Source organism: Suillus fuscotomentosus, assembly GCF_016647785.1.
Source record: "Suillus fuscotomentosus strain FC203 chromosome Unknown F5891scaffold_35, whole genome shotgun sequence".
Classification (NCBI taxonomy): Eukaryota; Fungi; Basidiomycota; class Agaricomycetes; order Boletales; family Suillaceae; genus Suillus; species Suillus fuscotomentosus.
The window spans coordinates 95,780-116,387 of NW_024539547.1; the positions used below are offsets into that span (position 1 = coordinate 95,780).

Sequence of the window (20,608 nt, forward strand, 5' to 3'; positions counted from 1 at the left end):
AATTTCACGGCTTCAAGCGTTCTGTTTTAAACGCCCCCTGCTTATCGTTAGTCTCAAATAACTACTTGGCGGGTCTGGCGTGGATCAATTTTTTTTGGACTGCGCTGTTCTTCGGTGGACGTGGGTTCGTAGTCGTTCCGACATCAGATGGAACACCAGTGCCCCTCTTTTCTTTTTGGGGAGACTGGGTGATGGTGATGCCTGATACTCAAATAGGTCGCCAAGACGCCCCATTCAACTCCGAAACTCGAACGTCTTCTGCTGGACCGCCAAGTTGAGCTAGTCTCTTGATGCAACCTAGAGCATTGCCCACGACAAATACGTCTACCCGTGCTACTTCTGGATGGTTTGTGATGAGGAAACTGCTTGTCAGTTCGGAATGATGACTAGGACTATGGAAATAGCGATCAAGCCCTGGTGCATCGCGGCTATCACCTCCCCACTGTTGTGATGTCCACATCAAAAATACCTCTGTCACGCAGATGGCAGAACAGATCGCTCCAGCGCTGGATAGATGTCGTAACGAGCTGGCCGCCGTGAGTATGTTCATGCGAAGCGTATTTTCCTTCAGCTGACTTCGAATGGAGGTCTCCAGAACACCCAGCTGGGATACCCAACTTCAAGTTTACGTCAACTCGTGAGGGGAATCATCATCATACGTGTCTGCACGGTCTCTAGTCACCACCGATGCCCTAATCATCACATGGGTCAAGCTTCGTACCTCGACAATTGTATTATGGGAAGTCTAGAACCTGACTCGATGTGCGATGGATATTGTTGGTGCGGTATTTCCGTTCAAGAAGGCGGTTCACCGCATATCGTGCGGCAATTTGATACCTCTTTTATACCAGCTACAAGGTTGCATTTTTTGACGCAGATCAGTTGTCTGTGAGCCACGTCTCACAATCGAGGGTCCCGGCGACTGTGAGTCCAACTATTTTTCACTTTATCGTCATTTTAGGCTGACCTGATTCGACAGTACATAGTAAATTTTGTTGCCAAATATGCTGTATCGAGACTTGCAAGTCCCAGGGGGAGGTTGCGAAGCTGTAAAGCTGGTATGGCAGCTGTTTGAGGGCGGTGTGCTTGCGCGAGGGCACGAGACAAGGCGTTGATGCAGGGCATGCGGGTGTGTGAGTCCAACTAAACATTTGTTGGTATGCTTAACACCCATATAAGAGATGGTATGCGTCTAAATAGACGAGGACTTTGCAAGTCTTATACGATGTCAGTAAGGACCATAAATACTATAGACTATAATATATCCAGTCGAGTATAAAAGGGCGGGGAAATCAGATGAATAGCGTAGCGAATGTATCATGGCGGGGTTTCTGATAATATGGTAACTATGTTGAAGGAAGCGAGCGAAAGTTAAACCAAATGAAAGAATACTATCTACTGTGTATATCGACGGGTTAGATTTACAACATCATCAACAAGCAGACCTGGCTGCGTGTTAGCGCTACGTATTTAGGCAAGTATCATGTGCCCCGACGTTCCACTGGGCGAGTTTTGATATCCGCATTTCTGCAAGGCAAAATACCGATGAACTCGATGTTACAAGGCCACCTCTTGAAGCTATTCGTATACTCTTCAACTTTTGAAGTACCAGAAATGCATGTTCTCCGGATTAGTACGTGCAACAGAGAACGCCAAGGTTCCACATGAGAAGCGTAATGAATTATTGAAACATCACTGTTCCCCCAGTACACGTCGTGGCAAATATTCTGCATCAACGTTGCAGCCATGAGTCATTGATACAGAGCTTAGAGCGTTCCGTTTATTTCGTCAACAAGCGACCGTGTGTATGGCCAAGAAGGGGGTGCCCGATTCCTTTGCGCGCCAAAATATTATCGGGTCGTTTGCGCAAGGGACCCAGCGCAGAAGGAGTCTGAACGGCTGCTCCAGACATGACAGTTTTGATTCCTGACTAGTTTGCCAAGTACTCACTACTAATCAGAGAACCGAGAGGTCCTTATGTGTTACGTTGATTGCGTCCCGGGGGCATTTACGACGTAATATATTGTTTTTAGCGATGAAAATAATAGCGACCAGCTTGGACAATCGAAGCCAAAGACAAAGCATCTAGAAGAGCCTCGCGAGGCAGACCATGATCTTAGCACCTGCTGCAGGCACCGGTTTTCTAGGATAAGGGTCTGTTAGCTAGGGAATGCTAGAATAGTGGGGATGGCAGTGGGTTCGAATCTGCGAAAGTTCTCATTAGGGGGCTACCGTTACCCAAAGCGCACCGGTGACCTTCTCAGAGGCTTACTGAGCCTATATACCCAGTGGGAGAGAAGTTTCCATTGCACGACTGCAACCGCGTTCCGATGACCGGCCAGCTGCATACGGTAACTGTGACTCGCCAGGAAGGTAACTTACGGTCGGGGTGTGGCTAGCGGGGGGTAGGAAGCTTCGGACCCCAGGTCTCGTGGCCTTGAGTTACATAGACCCACTCACCGAAGGAGTCGGCTGTTTCCGAACTGATTGGGAATATGACGTTTCCGTTGATGCCTGGAAGAACATTCTCTGCGCACATATATTGTCGTGTAATAAGCAGTATGTAAGACAATATAATTTTCTCACTAGTTCTTTGATGGCCCGGCCGTGGCCTAGGCTAGTAGTAGGTTGACCCAAACCATATCCACCAAATATTGTACAGTATAGACTGAGGGTAAGCTGAAGATGTAGTATGGGATCTCAGCAGGAATATCCCCAAATCACCAGACACAGCAAAAGCGAATATTCCGGCGAGCTAGTGTTGTCACGTAAGTACTGCGTCAGACAATATTCTTCCGTTGATTTTTGGAACCACGCGCAATAGAAAGTTGATTTCAACCTCCGACCTAGATCGCTTCGGTGACAGGTATCATTGTCATTGTACTTCAGGTGCTTTGAAGTTTGAAGTGTAAGTAGCCTGCATCAACTAGAAGATAAGACACTAATATTTTAGGTATTCTTGCTTGTTAGACTTTTCACAATGAAACGTCACCATGAAAAACATTAACCCTTGCTGCTAGTATGATTCTTGAGAGTTGATGCCACCCAAAGCGAGGGCCTCGGCCCTATCACCGTGACAGACAGTGTCCAGGTTCACATGCACATATGGTCTTATCTAACGATACCTGCACTATCCACCTATGCAGCTTTCAAGTTGGGATTGACTGACCCAGGTCCCGGAACGATCGTCGCCCCCTGGATCATATCTTATGCATCATGTATCATGGCTAGTATCCACCAATCACATCTGTTTTAACCCTGTCTTCTCTCCGAGTTGCTTCTCTATCGGTAGGCACCGGGAACGGCCGATTCGAATTTTTTCCTTTGTGTGGCACCAAGAGAAACACAAGGGCACGGGATGCTGTTACTAGTTCAGCGACATGAGGCCTTGAGGCGCCGCTCCCGTCGGTATTCCCCTTTTGTCTCAGCATTGACTAGTACCAAAGCGACAAGGTGACATCATGACCCATATGTATGTGTTTGATCCCAATGCAGTCGGCTGCCGGATTGGAGCACCAACTGATCGTTGATCTTCTTGTACTCCAGTTTTAAATCCAATTCTACCTGAAGACCCTAACCACTAATCATTGGTACGGATCCATGGTCTAGGCAAGTGCACAACCACCTCCTTGTCCCCTGGGTTCGATTTTTTTCTCAAAGGTACCCATTGTATTTTTCTCCTGAAAATTGCGCACCTAAAACCACGGATTGTTCCGCTAATCAAGAAGTCAGCCACACAGCATCGCATGTGGTTGTCTTGCCGGATATCCGCGTGTGCGGTTCTGAGCTTCGCATGATGCGACATCTGATGTACATGACATCCGAGGGATTATCACAGTGAGGTAAACAGTTTTGGGCACAACGGTCTGCCAGGTAAGCTTTGATGGGTCTGACATACAAGATATACCCCAAAGGAACTCAGATTTATTTGTCCAGCGGCGCTCCTACTGTGTGACAAATATCAGGGTTTGCGACTTAATCATCAGGCGTCCGTGGAACCCCGGAAAACCCTTTTCCTTTCAGATCAGCTTCAGGGAAAGTTCAATTTATACTGTTTGATCACTTGTATCCACAAAAATACTCCACGCTTGCGCATCCGCGGATGACCACAATCGTAGTGCCCAGCCTCGTGTCTTACTGCTGATGATCCCCTTCTTTTTAGGTGGGAATGATTTTTTTTCTGATATTTTGCGATCCGAAGACCTCGCATTTCGTGGCCAGTTTTTCCCACTCAAATTACTCAGCTCACTCTGATGAACGCTCCCCCTATTGATCATAAGTATCCGACAATCGGCTCCGTGTGCTGGCATTGTAAAAATTGATCTGTCCCTCGCGGACGTGGACCCGAGGTCGTTCCGACAGCAATACATATAACGTCAAATTTCCCATCAAGTCGCTTTGCCCATGGTATGCAGTCTCGTATTCGACTGTGCCAAGCTCTAGCAGGTGGCCGTAATCATCGAATCAAAAGATAGAACGCTTAGCGATAGCGCCTTCTGCCCAATCGTCCAGGGATATCCGGATCTTATAGATAACAAACGTCTTTTACTCCTGACAGGAGTTGGATTCTTGTATTCTACGAGCGTGGACGGTGAACATTTGAACTCCGGATCGAACGGCAAAACATTCGCAGCCTTTTCTGCGCAGTCGTCGAAGGGTCTATTCGTAAAGAACAAACTTCTTTCACTCACGCCTGGAATTGTACATCGGGAGGGTGGTACTCGAAGCGGGACTGAGGGGCTCGAGTCGCAGGTAGGAATTTTTACTCGGAGAGAACGCGCCGCTGACACATGGGCTCCTCGTGTTCACGCATTTCAGCTGGCAGCTACTTCTAGCCATGGCTTAAACTTGATTGATCAATCGGGTTCCGACAAAAGCTGCCTCGCCGTATACCGGATGCTGAACCCCAGATTAACCAGTGTATATGTACTCGAGGGTGTCAAGCTCAACGAACATCTTACCAGCAGCCGTGGCCCATGTGAGTCTTCCTATCCTTGCAATATGCTGCCAGGCTGGAGATAAGCTAGGCGGACCTTTACCATGAACCTGTTTACCATCGAATTCAGCCAGTCTCCGCATGGAACTTAGAACAAGCCTCATCAGTGCGACAAATATTTCTATGTTATGGCTGATGCGATTTTGCCACAAGAAAACGGGATCCCTGTAGATACAGGTGAGTTGAATGACTACATCTTCACGATGCGAACCATCATGCAATGGTCCATGATGACCGCTCGTCAGATTGAGGTGAATGGGGTGACTGTAGAGACAGGTACGCCACGACCCTTACCTCTTGTTTGTAATACAATATCCAAGATCCTCGAATGCAGGATTCAGGAGCAACAGTGCATTCCGATTAGCAACCTAACGATGCGAACTGGAGCTGCTTCGTTACGCAGTAGCCAAACAAAGCGGCTCCACATGTTTCGGAGGACCTCAAGAGTCGATATGGCAAAGTAAGTCATTCATTCCAAGCACATCTTCCTCGTCACTCGCATAAGCGGAGATCTCAAGAAAGCATAGCTGGATACAAACGTCCTTGTGCTAAGTGTGATGTGAACTTTCATACCATAACGCCGCGCGCTTATGCAGTTCGTTCCTAGATTGATGTTCGCTGGCCTCATACCCTCATCACCAACAATTTAAATGATGAGCTTTTCCCGTACCCCAAAACAGGGTACAACACATGTATTCAAAGGTTCATGTCTACGTACTTCAATAACATCACGGAGAGTGTGATCATGAATGCAGTCCTGGTCTTCACTCACAATGTACACGCTCACGACGCCTTCATTTGAACAGCTCCGATAGCAAGGCAATCAATTTAAAAGTGTGCGGTTCACCCGAAATTAAATTAATTCAAGGGGGAAAGAGAAGAGGGATCGCAGGAATACTAATGGCTACAAGAGTTGGATTGATGGAAGTACAACTTGAATACATGTATGCCTAGACCTGAGTAGTATCCCAAAGACTCTAGATCTACGAAGGACATAAATCAAACAAATCGATGTCACAACACCATCTACGCGCGAGTCAGCTATTCTCGATCATGCAGACAATTTTTGATATGTGCAAATGAGCAATAATGCATAGTGGCAGGTGCATACTACAAGGGCCAAACAAGGGCAGGTAATGGAACAACAGACAGAAAGAAGTGGAGATGCGGGGAGACGTGCAGATCATCTGCAACAAGTAGCAGCAAGTATGAACGAAAAAAATGAGTGCCGACTGATGCAAATAAGTTTGAATAAACGGAAATGCACATGGACGAGTGAAAACGAGTCCAAAGAAAACACGCAGACAAGTATAGGTGCGAATCAAGCGGGTTATTGGAGTAGCACAGATATGGAGTGCATATGTACTGACAGGACAATAGAGGGCAATAGGGAGTGAGGAGACAAACTTCTACACAGTTGCTATCAACCTGCTGCAGAAAAGCCATAGGTGTGAGGAATTAAAGGCCGAAAGCGTATAGAACAACATTTCAGACCATTTACGCGCAGGCTGGTGACAAGAAATAGAATGACAACTGGTAAGGAGTTACTGGACAAGCCGGTCAAAGATGTTTGTATGCGGGAGGAGAGCAGCCGCTACGGACTTGGAGTTGGGCAGCAAGACGAGTCAAGAAAAGCATAGATGTACTCATTAAAAGTTGTTTTAGAAAGAAAAATTGTAAAATTACATACCACAGGTGGACTTCCTCGAGCATCTGTGTTCTCCAGGACTCTTGTGTGGGTGGCGAGGGATGTCGATCGGAGTGCTTCAGAGTTCGAGGAGGTTACTAACATCGTCGAAGGCGAAAATGGCCAGCTCGGGGCGTTCCGTTAGGTTAGGTTTTGAATCCGCACATCTATAGGTGAACCGCCCAGAGCAACGAGGTGCATAGTATTAATAGTATAGCTCACGGCAATTGTGCGTGTGATCGATGCCAGTGTAACTTTGGGAAGACTTGAACACATTGCCACGGTGACCTTGGAAGAAGCAGGCAAGAGCAGGCAGGCTAAACTTGATTCTAGTATCCCGTGTGCGGACGTCCCTGCACATAGTACCAGGGCGGTGTCAAGCGTAGAACGGCCTGCACGCATGACCGGAGTTTGAAACTTATGGCGACGGGCCCGGCTGCTCAACGATGTGAACCTGTTGGGTTACAACTTGCGGAGTCCAGCAAATTTAGCTCATCGCGAAGCCTAGTTTCAAATGGTGAGCTGGCAATTGAATAAAGGGAGCGACAGAGAAGTCGAAATCACTGACTATATCTCGTTTCCTCTTGACCACGTTCTGGCACTTCGGAAGATAGTCACATTATCGGCAAGGGAACCACACGAAGGACACACGAAGAAGGCAGACCAAGATAGGCAAGTCAAGCGCCCAAGCGCCCTCGCTGATCGTGATGGTCAACATGGAGGTCGATGCTAATGTTGATGGTATAAACGCAGTGGACAGGTTGCGAACACGAGTGTAACAGGCAACTCGACAGCCCAGGCCCATACTTAGCGTGGCTAAGTAATAAGTTGACGTTTAAACGGATCTACGACTGCCTCAAGGCCGGCTGGCAACTAAATTAGAATGACGGACATTGCAAGCTCAGAGACGGAGCATTTAGATTTTGGGAACCTCGAGGCTAGCGGACGCAACGAGCACGCATCCATTAATAACCAGCAGCTACAACAGACATCGAAACCACGACCATCACACCGTCTGCCAGAGGAGCCTAGTACTACGCTACTTGTACCACCACCAAGATCAGCACTTCGACCTGGTCGTAATTCCATGATAGCAGAAGAAGCTAGACGACGATCAAGAGAACAAGAAGGTCTAGATCTACAACAATCACAGCTAGAACCAACGTTTGGATTAAACCTTGGATCATCACATCCTATCGCAGCGCCTCCTGCCACGCGCCAACAGCTGCCAAAGATGTTGCCAACCCTCCATTTAGCGCCAGAGTCAGAGATGGTTCCCGTCCTTCGCACTCCTAGCTTTTCATCTCTATCACAGCTCTTGGAGGCTCTCGGCTCCACACCTGATCTCAACTCCGTTCTTGGAGTTGTTGACGAATTCGAGGACGAATTCGATAGAGAAAGGGAAACAGAACACCTCGTTAGTGATACCCTCGCTACTGCCCTATACACCAGCTATACCGGACCCGTCGCTGCTTATACCGATTCCGTCGGTGCTGATACACCTAACGCCGGCCATACTCCTACCATGGAATCGGCTCATACTCTTATACAATCCACTCGTTTCCCTAAAGACAAGGAGCTCCCCCTCCCTCCTTCCACTCTACCCCTCTCCCTACCTATCAAATCAAGACTACGAACTGATAACCGCCTTGAGCTGTCGGAGGATCGGAGTGCGATGTCAAGTCAACAACGCTCAGAGGAAGATTCGACCACAGCCCCCCCTATACCCGCACCAGCCATCACAAAACGCCAACATGCTCTGCTCGAACTTTTGACCTCTGAACGTGCCTATGCAAGTGATTTAGCACTCATCAGGGATGTGTATATGAGGTTGGCGTCTGGTGAGTCCTTCTACTTTTTAAGCCCTTTGAAAGTGTTCTAATCCATCCCAGGTCACCCTCCGTCATTCGGTTTCTCATGTACACGCCCAGTCTCGGGTTCAGAAATTTCAAACCCTGGGTCTAGCTCAAGTTCCGAATCCACCAAGTCGAGCTCAGGTACATGCTCATCCTTGTCTTCACGCACAGTTAGCACCATCTCCACTTCCGACGTATCCGTCTCGAGCCTTTGCCCACCCACAATACAGCTCAACGTGCCCTCTATTCAATTGAATGTACCTACATTTACCCAAATAGGTCCTTCTATGACTCTCTATGGTCATCCAATTCGCTAACTGCTCATTCAGTAGGTCCTCTGACTGATTCTAAGGTTCCAACACACCTTTCAAGTTTACGCCCGGTGGGCGAGCCTCCACTATCTGTCGCTGATACACGCATTATTTTCCGCAACATTTCTGAACTCGCTGTCCTTTCTGACATGCTCGTGTCAAAGCTCGAGATAGCCATTGAAGAAGGAGGCAAGGGCGTAGGCGAAATTTTCCTGGAGGTGGTGAGTTCAATCTCTCGATATTAGGTGCGACTTCACACTGATGCTTAACGTCATTCAGGTGCCCCTCTTTGCGCCCCCATACACGACGTACATCACCGCACATCCTCGCGCACTCGCACACCTCGACGCCCTCAATACACCACCGCAGCTCACGCCTCAATTCTCGCGGTGGCTCAAGGAGAGCAAAGAACTCGTCGAGGCACACACGCATGCTTGGGACCTACCGAGTCTGTTAATAAAGCCGGTTCAGCGGTTGCTGAAGTACGGGTTACTACTGGGCGCCGTGATCAGTGCTACTCCGGAGCCGCTCGTTATCGTAACTTCAGAGAGCATAGGTGAGGCCTTTGGGAAACTGAGGGAGGGAACTGAGGGGCTCGATAAACTGAGAGAGGCGAAGCAGAAGGTGGAAGAAGTAGCTCGTGCTGTGAACGAGGGACGAAGGCGGGTAGAAGTCGTCAGAGAGGTCCTCGGATCTGGACACGCCAAAGACGGCCCTGGAGCAGGCGGTGTAGGATCCATGGGCATACCCAAGGTTGGCGTGGTAAACGCCTCCGTCTCGCGCATGCGTTCTCTACGCACTCCAAAGCCCCTTGCCTCGTCCGCCAAGTCACCCTCGAAACAAAAAGGCTTCATCCACGTTTCAGAAATAGAACCCGACTCCGAAAATGCCGAAGCTGCCCTCCTTGTAGCCCTCGAAAGCAGGCTCAAGTCGCACATCACTACGCTCTCCCATCTCGCTCGGGATGCATTTGGCTATGCCCGGACTCTCCATACGCTGTTTGGGGCGCTCGTCAAGTGGGGATGGGCATTTTCAGGCGTCATTGGCGTTACCGTCAGCCCGGAACTGTCCCAGAACAATTCCAGTCTGAATATCACTCCCCCTTCTTCACCAGACACCTTGGGAACCGGCCAAAGTGAAGCCTTCGATGCCTTCCTCTCGCTCTGTACCGGACTAGTCGATCTCGTACAAGAACTTGAGCACGAACTCCATGCGCACATCCTTCCCTCTCTCCAATCCCTCAAAGGCACATCGATTGCGCCACTCAAGCTTCTCAGTGCACTGCACACTCTGCAGCCGCTGCATATGCACTTACTGCACCTCCCAATCACGCGCAAGAACCGCCCGCCAGAGGCGCTGCTACAGGCAAGCCAGAGCTACGTTGCGTTGCGGGGGCAGCTTGCACTGGAGTTACCTGTGTATGTAAAGCTGCTGGAGCGTGGGATTGATGGGGTTGTGCTAGACTTAGCCAGGGCAATGGAGGCATTTTGGAGAGTTGTAATGGAGCGGTGGGGAGAGTTGTGGGATGCGCTGCAGGTGGAGGGGGAGGGTCTTGAGGCTGGAGGTGCGGGAGCAACGAGAGACAATATGGAGCATGCGGATCGACCAGCGGGTGGAGGCGAGACAGTTCGTGTCTGGCGTGAGCGATGGGGTGATGTGTTGGGCGTGCTTGGGTCGTTGGCGATTGTCAATCCGCCCAGAAAGATGGAGCGGCTGCGTCCTGTGATTCCACAGTACCAAGTATCCGCAGCAAGTGCAACATCGTACTTCACCACAGCAAGGTGCAAAACCAACAAACTTTGCTGCTGTGATTGGACCTCTCGATTCGCAAGTATCACCTACGCATCCAAGGCAGCATCAGCGCCAGGGGTCGTATGATGCCCGATATGCGTCCAAGGAGTCATATGATGGTCGGTCTAGGAGGGATGAAACGAAGTATGCGCGAGAGAAGGAGTACGATGCGCGCCATTCGTCTGGTTCTGGATCATACGACACACACTACCGATCAAATGACCCTCACAGCTCACAGAATTCCTACGACATCCGTAACTCGCAAAGTTCTTACGAGCCTCGCAGTTCCCAGAACTCCTATGACCACCGCAGCTCACAATCATCGTCTTCCTCGTTCAATCCAGCGTCGCGTGCGTCACACTCGCACCCCAATTCTTACGATATCACTGGTCGACGGCGCAGTGGGAGTACGAACAATATCCCCACCGGTCCTATTGTCCGCAAACTTTCCGATGAGTCACTGCGTTCTGGTAAATCTGGGAAGTCGGGCAAGTCATACAAGAGTAACCTTAGTCCTGGTGCGAATACCTGGAGGATGATCGAAGATGTACCACCTATGCCCTCTGCCCTACAACTGCCATCGCAGTCTCGCAGTGGCGTCTCGCCACCGCGCCTCAAGCCTACACGAATGAAGAGTCTGCCTGGGCCGATAATTAGCAACATACCCTTTGGACTTGATCCCCCACCAAGTCCGTCGTCGTTCGCTACGTTCGATGAGGAGCAGGAAGACAACGACAGAGATCGGGGGCGTGTCCAGCAGAGACGACCAAGCCTTAAAAGTAAGATCACAGATACATTCCGGCCATCACACCACAGGACACGATCAAGTTCTGTCAAGAGCCTTGGAGCTCCGAGCTCGCTGGCACCAAGTTATTATACCACAGATAGTGCGCTGCCTGCATACCAAATGCCACCCACGCCAACTCGAACTCAGTCGCCGCATACCCCCACTCGCCGCACCACGGACTTGCAAGGGCTACGCGCGCTCTATCAATGCGCTGCAATACATATGTGTATTCCACCTGCTGGAGTATCGTATCGGGGTTTACCGTTCTTCGAGTTGCGATCTGGAGATACGTTTGATGTGCTTAGAGAGTATGGGCACCCCAGCACCCATCCAGATTTACCGTTATATGTGGATGACGGGGAGGATTGTTTGCTACTAGTTCGGGAGCTTGTTGATGCGGAGGGAGGAGGCAGAGATGCGAAAGTCAGGGGAGAAGTGGGCTGGGCGCTGGCGAGTTTTTTGGTGCCTCTGGATTAAGCTTTTCTGTGTGTCGGGGATTTGGCGGGCGGTCCCCTCCGACATTTGATGTCGAATTGAATCTACGATTTCGAGGTGATTTTGTTTCTGGTTGTGCTTTCTGTTCACACATCATTTCCTACCTCATCTTATGTAGTATACATACGCATGCGCATCAATAAGTCTTTCCAACTTTCCAATTTTCCCTTTCTCCTCACCGCATCTGCGAGACCTCTTTAGTACACGCATAATACACCCTTGTATTGAATTTTCTGTAACACATACATGCTTAATACAACTACGTTCAATTACCGATATCCCATTTCGGAATTCCAGGTCTCAGAGGCAGTTTCCTCCATTCCTCGATCAGATCATAAGTTTCAGAAACAGAAGGAAAATCCTTTACTGTCACCGACTGCCCTGGTTCGGAATCATATGAAGCATTCGAGTCACTAAAGGTCGACTCTCCTGGGTCAGCTGCACAAGATCGGGCTTCGGCCTCGGCAGCTTCTGCTTGTGCAAGCTGAAAAGCACGTCGTACAGAATGTCTAAATCTATTGAAAAACTCGGCAGGCGTTAAAGGAGTCGAAATTTGTGAAAACGTCAATGGGTCCCAGAATTTCTCGTCCGGAATCTGTCGTGTAACCATCAATAAGAGTACAACTATGCAAACACGATGCGCACCGGTGGACTGTACTGAGGACTCTTACGTCTCGCCTTCAAACGCAATTGATTACGGCGACGAAGTTCGTTTGGAGGAAAGCCAAGCTTTTCTTCTGGGCTGAGGGAGAGATCGCCGTAAGCAGTGAGTGTGTGCTCGTCTTCCGGGTCGGTGTTATCCTCGACGCGTTCGTCCTCATAGAGGCCAAAGTGCAGGCTCATGTGCGGGAGTACGGTATATTTAGGCTAAACAACTGGTCAGCGAAGAGAGAATACTAGGGAGGGTCAATGCCCACCATTGAATTACAGACGGGTGAGCAGTGAGGAGCCTGACGATGTTCTGCACATTTATACTGCCCATATCGTCCGTCCACAAGCATTGACCTGTGCATGTGCCGACTAGCCACCAAGGTCACAGACCACAATGGTTGTCACAGCGCATGCAAATTAGACATTATTCAGTCAAAGGGGTAACAGCGAAAGCTTGGCAATTGAGACGCGTAAACAATCATCAATGACGCAGTGGTTGTGGGCCTCCCGTCATGTGCATGAAACTTCGCTGTTAATAGCAAGGGCAGCAATGACTCAAAGTTGTATGACACACCTTTTGAACATCTGAGGCCACTGACGTATCCGAGTCTCCACTAGGACTCATAGGGGACTGCGGGTAAATACTACATGACGGGTCAGAACCGTCAGATCAAGCTGGTGAGACGTGTGCAGGCCACCGTGACTGTGTAGGCCTCTGCAGATCAATACGAAAATCCTACAAAACACATTGAATTTGAATTACTCTCGACTAAATTAAATAATAAATGTCGAGAGACTGACACGAAAAGTGTTGGGGTATGAGACAAAGTCGAGACATAGTGGCGTGCAAGAGTGCAGATCATACACAGTATACGGTGGTGGGCCTGTGGTGGCATCCTGGGCGAGAACTCGGTGAGTCGTGACACAGTTTGGCACCACGTGATGCATTGATTAGATGAACGTCACGGTCACACACGGCGTCCAGGACCGGAAGTTCCTCACAGTTCTACTATGATATTGATAGCACTTGCGGCAGAACAGCCTTATAAATATCAGCACCATCGTCTCATCCCATGCACAGGTCTCGTCGTATGCTTGAAGTTAGGACAGCTGGAATGACACTTTGAATGCCAATGCAGGCTCGGGGCCCGGCCAACTTTGATGATGGAAGGCCTAATATTTATCGGAAAGTACTGCTGTACAATTCGACTCTGGAGTAGACCGGGTTCTACCGATGCTCCATTATTATCTTACATTGTGACCCGCACATAATAACCGGCCGAACCGACAGGAATTGCGTGGTTGAAGGAACTGCGCTTCAAGTTAACCGTGACGTGTTGGCTGTGCTTCGAAGGATCCTGCGAAAGGATCAAACGTCCATTCCTTTTTCACAGTGTCCCCCATCGTTTCTCTCACACTGACTCAATCCAAATCCACGACCACTCGCGATGAGTGCAGACCATAGGCCCGATCCTCCTCCAGGAGCCAACAGATCCAGCCAAGCAAATGTTGGTGAAAGCCAGGTACGTGATTTTTTGTAATTCATGGCTGGCAGCCCTCATGTATTTTTCGTCCAGAGCGCCGAACCTCTTAGAGGGGTCTGTCAGTCCCTGCGGAAATTAAAAAATGGGTTCACAAAAAAACTTCCTGTGCGTAGATGTGAATGCTGATTGTCCTGAATATGACTGAATTTGTGCAGAAACCATTCAAGCGAAAACGCAACCACACCATTGTGGCCCAGAACGTCGAACTTGAAGGCGCTTCAGTACCTACTATACAGGTATTTTAATTTGATGATTTACTTTTCCTTCTTTACATTTCGGCGGTTGCACAGGTTGAGACTGCTCCTTCTGATGTGGAGGAAGGTCCCAATCCCCAATTAGTCGATGCCGAACTTCAAGGTGCCCGTGAGGGTATGGAAAGTATGAGACTACTCGGGGGACGTACAATTTCTGTGGCATCTGCGGCCAGCAATGCCTCAGCAGGTCTCACCGCTATGGATGATTTTGAGACGACATATCTCCAACCCCTAAATATTATCGACGCTGTCCTTGAGAAGATTACGGATGTATGGGTCATTCTCGTTCATGGGAAGCGAACTAATCAAGTTGTGTAGGTACATCCGTACGCAAAAATGGTGTTGGGTGTACTGTCTGCTGCGTCCAAAGTGCGTTCAGTTTCTCCCGAAGTTCTGTCTCCTGCTCAGGAGTCATAATTCCATGTAGACTATCATCGCTCAAGCAAATCGCGATCAATCAGTCCGTCGTCTTCTCGAGAAGTTGGCTGAAGTTTACCACTTCATGACTCAAGATGACACTCTTCGAAAAATTGAATCGATGCGCGATATCGTTGGAAAGATCGTTCAGCAGATTCTTGAGTGTGCTCGTTTCATCAGGGACTACTCTGGGACAAAGAGCTTTCGTGAGTCGCCAAGCTATCGCACTTCGTACATGAAATCTTATGCTATCATCATAGGGAAAAGACTTGGGAAAACCGTCTTCTCGGAAGCTGATATCACCATTCAGCGGTACAACGATACTTTGGACGGACTCGTACAACAATTTCGGGACCAAGTTGATCGAGACGTGGCCATCTTCATCCAACATGCGGGTAAGAATTATGACACTCTTCTGTTTTCACATTATCTTACATTGATTCAGGCCATACCTTGAGTCTCGGGGATATAGCTTATGCGAAGGGTGTAGGACTAAATACCACGAAACAGTGCCTACGAGGAACGCGCACGGAGATTCTTTCCCAGATCACAGATTGGATCAACGGTGGTGGAGACGCTATTGAACGTGTGCTGTGGCTATCTGGCCCTGCTGGCACGGGCAAATCAACCATCGCTCACACGATTGCCAAGTGGTTCAGTGACATGACAGTGCTTGGTTCGTGTTTCTGCTTCGACAAGGCCCAAGAAATCGAGAAACACCATGAAAAAGTTTTCTCCACCATCGCTCGTGACCTGGCTGATTGCGATCCAGAGATGAGACGACATCTGGCGGATGCGGTCGAAAATTCCACGTCACTCAAGAACTCAAGAGACATTTTCCAGCAGTGGGAAAAGCTTCTCATGGAACCACTGAAGAAAGTCTCCAAGTCACGTGTGGGACCTGTGTTGATCGTGATCGAGGCGTTGGACGAGAGCGGCGGACCGGAAACGCGGCGGGACCTTCTCCGCATACTGGCCGGTAAACTTCAGAACAAAGGCTTCCCCAAAATCACAGAACTCCCATCCAACTTTCGGATTCTCATTACCTCTCGCCCACTTCATGATATCGAAAGCGCATTTCACGGCGCTCAACATATTCTACGCTTATCCATGGATGAGATCTCAGCAGCAGTGGCGAAACGCGACATCTGCACTTTTATATCTGACAAGCTACAAGGACCGTCGCATTTTGGGGAGAATGAGATTGCAAACCTCGCTGCGAAAGCCGATGGACTGTTCGAGTGGGCACGTCTTGCATGCGAATACATTATGAAAGACCTTCCCAGTGTAAACCCAAGGTCTCGCCTTGAAACTGTTGTGAACCGTGATCCTGGGAAATGGACGGACCAGCTGTATGATATGTATCGGCTTATTTTGGCAGAAATATGGCCACGACACGAGTATGGTGATGTCGAGTACCAGGAAGCACTAGCGGAGTTTCGTTCCGTGATGGGACAAATACTCAGCACGGCTGAACCCCTCCCGTTCGATTCCCTCAACGCCATGCGGGACTGTTTTCAAAACCGCAACAAACATTACAAACTGGACGTCGTAGTAAAACATATGGGATCCCTCCTTAGTGGCACAACGGACTCATGTATCCCAATCAGACCCCTACACGCATCCTTTCGAGAGTTTCTCACAGACAAATCATTCAGCGGAGACTTTTTCGTGGAGGTGACGAAGATGCAACACCACGATTTAGCGTTGGCGTCACTTCGAGTGATGGAACATGGCCTTCGCTTCAATATGTGTGATTTACAGTCATCATACCTCCCTAATTGCGAAGATACCGGACTGCCCCAACGAATCAAAACATCCATTCCATTACATCTCTCCTATTCTTCTCGACACTGGGCTACGCATGTTCAAAAAACGGACTTCGACGACGAGCTTGCAAAGGCAATTAGATCATTCGACGACGACGAGAGACTGCTATTCTGGATCGAAGCACTCGGACTTCTCAATGCAATCAGAGGTGCTATTATCGTGCTTCCACTCGTTGCCAAGTGGCTGAAGGTGAGCACATATACGAGGCAATATCGGACGAACAACTCATAAATACAAACAGGGCCATTCTGAATACAAAGATTTACAGTCCACCACGATGGATGTACAAAGATTCATTCAAGTGTTCGGTGGCATGATTTTGCACAGCACGCCGCACTTGTATATATCAGCGCTGCCATTCTCACCCAGCAACTCCACTATGGCTACCAATTTTACTGCAAGGTTTCCGAATAATCTTCGTCTGGCATTTGGCCGTGATTTGAACTGGATGATTGCCCAGACCGTAATCAGTGGGCACTCTGGAGCGGTTTCCTCACTCGCGCTCTCACCGGATGGTACTCGCATCGTGTCTGGTTCGCACGATAAGACTGTGCGGCTGTGGGATGTATGGACGGGACAGCCGTTGGGTAAGCCCTTGGAAGGGCACACTGATTGTGTTTTGTCAGTCTCATTCTCACCGGATGGTACTCGCATCGCGTCTGGTTCGCGGGATAACACTGTGCGGTTGTGGGACGCGGCAACGGGACAGCCATTGGGTGAGCCCTTGCAGGGGCACACTGGAGCAATTTTTTCAGTCTCGTTCTCACCGGATAGTACTCGCATCGCGTCTGGTTCGCAGGATAACACTATGCGGCTGTGGAATGCAGCGACGGGACAGCCATTGGGTGATCCTTTGGAGGGGCACACTAGTCGGGTTCACTCAGTCTCATTCTCACCTGATGGTACTCGCATCGCGTCTGGTTCGCACGATAATACTGTGCGGCTGTGGGATGCAGTGACAAGAAAGCCATTGCAGGGGCACACTGATTGTGTTTTGTCAGTCTCGTTCTCACCGGATGGTACTCGCATCGCGTCTGGTTCGGAGGATAATAATGTGTGGCTGTGGAATACAGCGACGGGACAGCCTTTTGGTGAGCCCTTAAAGGGGCACACTGGCGCGGTTTGTTCAGTCTCGTTCTCACCAGATGGTGCTCGCATCGTGTCTGGTTCATCGGATCACACTGTGCGGTTGTGGGATGCGACGACGAGACAGCCATTGGGTGATTCTTTGGAGGGGCACACTAGTTGGGTTCACACAATCTCGTTCTCACCGGATGGGACTCACATCGTGTCTGGTTCGGAGGATAATACTGTGCGGCTGTGGGATGTGGGACAGCCATTGGGTGAGCCATTGAAGGGGTACACTGGAGCGATTTGGTCGGTCTCATTCTCACCGGATGGTGCTCGCATCGTGTCCGGTTCTTTCGATAACACTGTGCGGCTGTGGGATATATGGACGGGACAGTCATTGGGTGAGCCCTTGGAGGGGCACACTGGAAGGGTTTTGTCAGTCTCGTTCTCACCGGATGGTACTCGCATCGCGTCTGGTTCGGAGGACAACACTGTGCGGTTGTGGGATGTAGCGACGGGACGGCCATTGGGTGAGCCCTTGCAGGGGCACACTGGAGCGGTTTGTTCAGTCTCATTCTCACCGGATGGTACTCGCATCACATCTGGTTCATCAGATAACACTGTACGGCTCTGGGATGCAGCGACGGGACAGCCATTGGGTGATCCTTTGGAGGGGCACACTGGTTGGGTTCACTCAGTCTCGTTCTCACCTGATGGTACTCGCATCGCGTCTGGTTCTTTCGATAAAACTGTGCGGCTGTGGGACGTAGCGACAGGACAGTCATTTGGTGAGCCATTGGAGGGGCACACTGACTGGGTTTTGTCAGTCTCGTTCTCACCGGATGGCACTCTCATCGCGTCTGGTTCGCAGGATAACACTGTGTGGTTGTGGGATGCATTGACGGGACAGCCACTGGGTGAGCCCTTGGAGGAGCACACTGGACCGGTCTGTTCAGTCTCATTCTCACCGGATGGCACCCGCATCGCGTCTGGTTCGCACGATAAGATTGTGCGGCTGTGGGATGTAGCAACGGGACAGCCATTGGGTGAGCCATTGGAGGGGCACACTAGTTGGGTTCACTCAGTCTCGTTCTCACCTGACGGTACTCGCATCGCGTCTGGTTCTTTCGATAAGACTATCCGTTTGTGGAGTGTAGTGAAAACGCAGTCATCTCCCGAGTCTACAGAGCCAGATCCCTCCGCATTCTCGCTGCATCGAAGCGCCATACCCCTCACCGAGGAAAGCCATATCATGCCAACTGGCGCTTGTAATAATCACCTCATCTGCTTCTCATCCAGCCTGAAACACGCCCTGCCCAACCCTGACTGGCCCGAACATACCCTTCACCTTAATTATAATTCGACCCCTTTCCTGCTGCAGGTTGATGGATGGGTGATGGGCCCCGATCGTCGGCTCCTTTTCTGGGTACCTCCCGCTTCCCGACATGCATTTTATACTCCTTTGACTTCATTGGTCATCCCAAGAGGAGGTGTCGAGCTTGATTTGAGCTGCATGGCACATGGGACACACTGGCCGAGTTGCCGAGATGCGTGAGTTCTTAGTATTTACCATTCGTCCTCGCAGTTGCTAACATCGAGCCTTCTAGCTCCATGTAACGATAGTTTTATTGCTGCAATATCGAGTTTACTGTTTAATTCTTTGATTCCTTGTCAATTTCATATCTAGCGCCGAGCACGAATTCGTGATTGTCCCACTGTATGATGTGCTACAAAGTAACTGGATGGAATCGTTGATTCGTGGGAGCATCCGCCGAGACCTAATTCGAGTTGATATACAACTGTACAGTACCAGATCTCTGACTGAGAAGCCCGTTACTCATTAAATATATTTGTTTCGGAATCCAACAATGGTTCGGTGATGCGCAATGGTCCATAAATTCTGTCAGTCCCCGAACCTCGAACCGACTGCGACAACTTTGATTTTTGATAGTTATACAGCTTTCCAATGACATGGAAGTTTTTGGCTTCGTGGCAGCTGGCCTCGTGTTTGTCTGAACAAGTATATGAGACCTCTCTTGCTAAGGATGGTGCTCATCCCTGGACCTTTCGTTGCGTTCTGGAGTCGGGTACTGATTAATGAAGTGACACAGCATGTTTATGATACAACTGATAAGTATTCTGCAGGAGAGGGACTCAATCATCAACGTCCCACTTCGGAATTGGCAATCTAGGTGGCAGCTTCCTCCATCCAGTGACTGCATCGGCAACGGAAGGGACATCCTTTACGATCACCGACTGCCCCGGTTTGTAGTCGCATGAAACACCCGAACTACTGGAGATAGACTCTCGTGAGTCAGCTGCACAAGCTCGGATTTCCACCTCGATAATAGCGTCTGGTTGTGAACGCTGAACAGCGCGTTGCTTGTCTGATCGCAGAGAGTTCTTCAGAGCATCGATAAGAGAGGATTGGGATGAAGGAGAAGGAGCTGGTGAGGACTCCGATGAGCGAAAGATTCTCCCAGCCGGACTCTGTCAAAAACCGTCAGTAAGAGTACAACTTACCATGCAAAAGCGATGTGTACCTTTGGACTATACTGGACGCTCGACCGATTCTTGGAAAATGACGGGCGCTTGACCTTCAAACGCAAACGGTTAAGGCGACTGATCTTGTTTGTAGCCGGGCCAGGTGTTTGTTCTTCGGCAAGAGATGCATCGCTGAAAGTAGTGAGTGTATGGTCGCCTTTTGTGTCGGTGGCATTATTGGTGGCATCCGACTCGACGCAAGCGTTTCCAAAGGATGAGAAGTCAGGAGGAAGGTGCAAGCTCACGTGCGGGGGTGCGATAGATTTAGGCTAGATAAGTTGTCGGCGAAGATGAGAGAGGAACAGATAGGGATGCTCACCATTGATTTGTATTAACAGGACTAGTGAGCCTAACGAGGTTCTGCACATTTATAC

The 20,608-nt window shown here is 49.6% G+C and overlaps 4 protein-coding genes across 4 annotated transcripts; 2 read left to right on the plus strand and 2 right to left on the minus strand.

The window, feature by feature from the left end:
• Window positions 1-8,358: 8,358 nt before the first annotated feature.
• On the plus strand, window positions 8,359-11,905 carry F5891DRAFT_954615 (uncharacterized protein; the record flags this gene model as incomplete). The annotated part of the gene is made up of 9 exons (XM_041375268.1): window positions 8,359-8,524; window positions 8,576-8,696; window positions 8,912-9,071; window positions 9,130-9,387; window positions 9,442-9,637; window positions 9,716-9,917; window positions 9,987-10,399; window positions 10,433-10,631; window positions 10,954-11,905. 9 exons carry the CDS (start codon window positions 8,359-8,361, stop codon window positions 11,903-11,905), a joined length of 2,667 nt encoding a protein of 888 aa, XP_041224531.1.
• Window positions 11,906-12,048: 143 nt separating this feature from the next.
• Window positions 12,049-13,062, minus strand: F5891DRAFT_431847 (uncharacterized protein). The gene is made up of 4 exons (XM_041371801.1): window positions 12,841-13,062; window positions 12,569-12,790; window positions 12,291-12,518; window positions 12,049-12,237 (listed from the first exon to the last, which is right to left on the minus strand). Exons 1-4 carry the CDS (start codon window positions 12,934-12,936, stop codon window positions 12,193-12,195), a joined length of 591 nt encoding a protein of 196 aa, XP_041224532.1. The 5' UTR covers window positions 12,937-13,062; the 3' UTR covers window positions 12,049-12,192.
• A 796-nt stretch (window positions 13,063-13,858) lies between these two features.
• Window positions 13,859-14,782, plus strand: F5891DRAFT_432065 (uncharacterized protein). The gene is made up of 4 exons (XM_041371802.1): window positions 13,859-14,097; window positions 14,152-14,223; window positions 14,274-14,354; window positions 14,409-14,782. Exons 1-4 carry the CDS (start codon window positions 14,023-14,025, stop codon window positions 14,688-14,690), a joined length of 510 nt encoding a protein of 169 aa, XP_041224533.1. The 5' UTR covers window positions 13,859-14,022; the 3' UTR covers window positions 14,691-14,782.
• Window positions 14,783-19,844: 5,062 nt separating this feature from the next.
• Window positions 19,845-20,556, minus strand: F5891DRAFT_981379 (uncharacterized protein; the record flags this gene model as incomplete). Its single annotated transcript, XM_041377092.1, has 3 exons — window positions 19,845-20,180; window positions 20,234-20,503; window positions 20,554-20,556. 3 exons carry the CDS (start codon window positions 20,554-20,556, stop codon window positions 19,845-19,847), a joined length of 609 nt encoding a protein of 202 aa, XP_041224534.1.
• Window positions 20,557-20,608: the final 52 nt, after the last annotated feature.

Bases quoted from the DNA above. Each gene is read 5' to 3' on its own strand.
- F5891DRAFT_431847 (XM_041371801.1), bottom strand. From the start codon at position 12,936: ATGCACAGGTCAATGCTTGTGGACGGACGATATGGGCAGTATAAATGT. The intron at 12,791-12,840 runs GTGGGCATTGAC...CCAGTTGTTTAG, and splicing joins CACCCGTCTGTAATTCAATG to CCTAAATATACCGTACTCCC. The intron at 12,519-12,568 runs GTGCGCATCGTG...GTTACACGACAG, and splicing joins GTCCTCAGTACAGTCCACCG to ATTCCGGACGAGAAATTCTG.
- F5891DRAFT_432065 (XM_041371802.1), top strand. From the start codon at position 14,023: ATGAGTGCAGACCATAGGCCCGATCCTCCTCCAGGAGCCAACAGATCC. The intron at 14,224-14,273 runs GTGCGTAGATGT...GAATTTGTGCAG, and splicing joins GGTTCACAAAAAAACTTCCT to AAACCATTCAAGCGAAAACG. The intron at 14,355-14,408 runs GTATTTTAATTT...GCGGTTGCACAG, and splicing joins CTTCAGTACCTACTATACAG to GTTGAGACTGCTCCTTCTGA.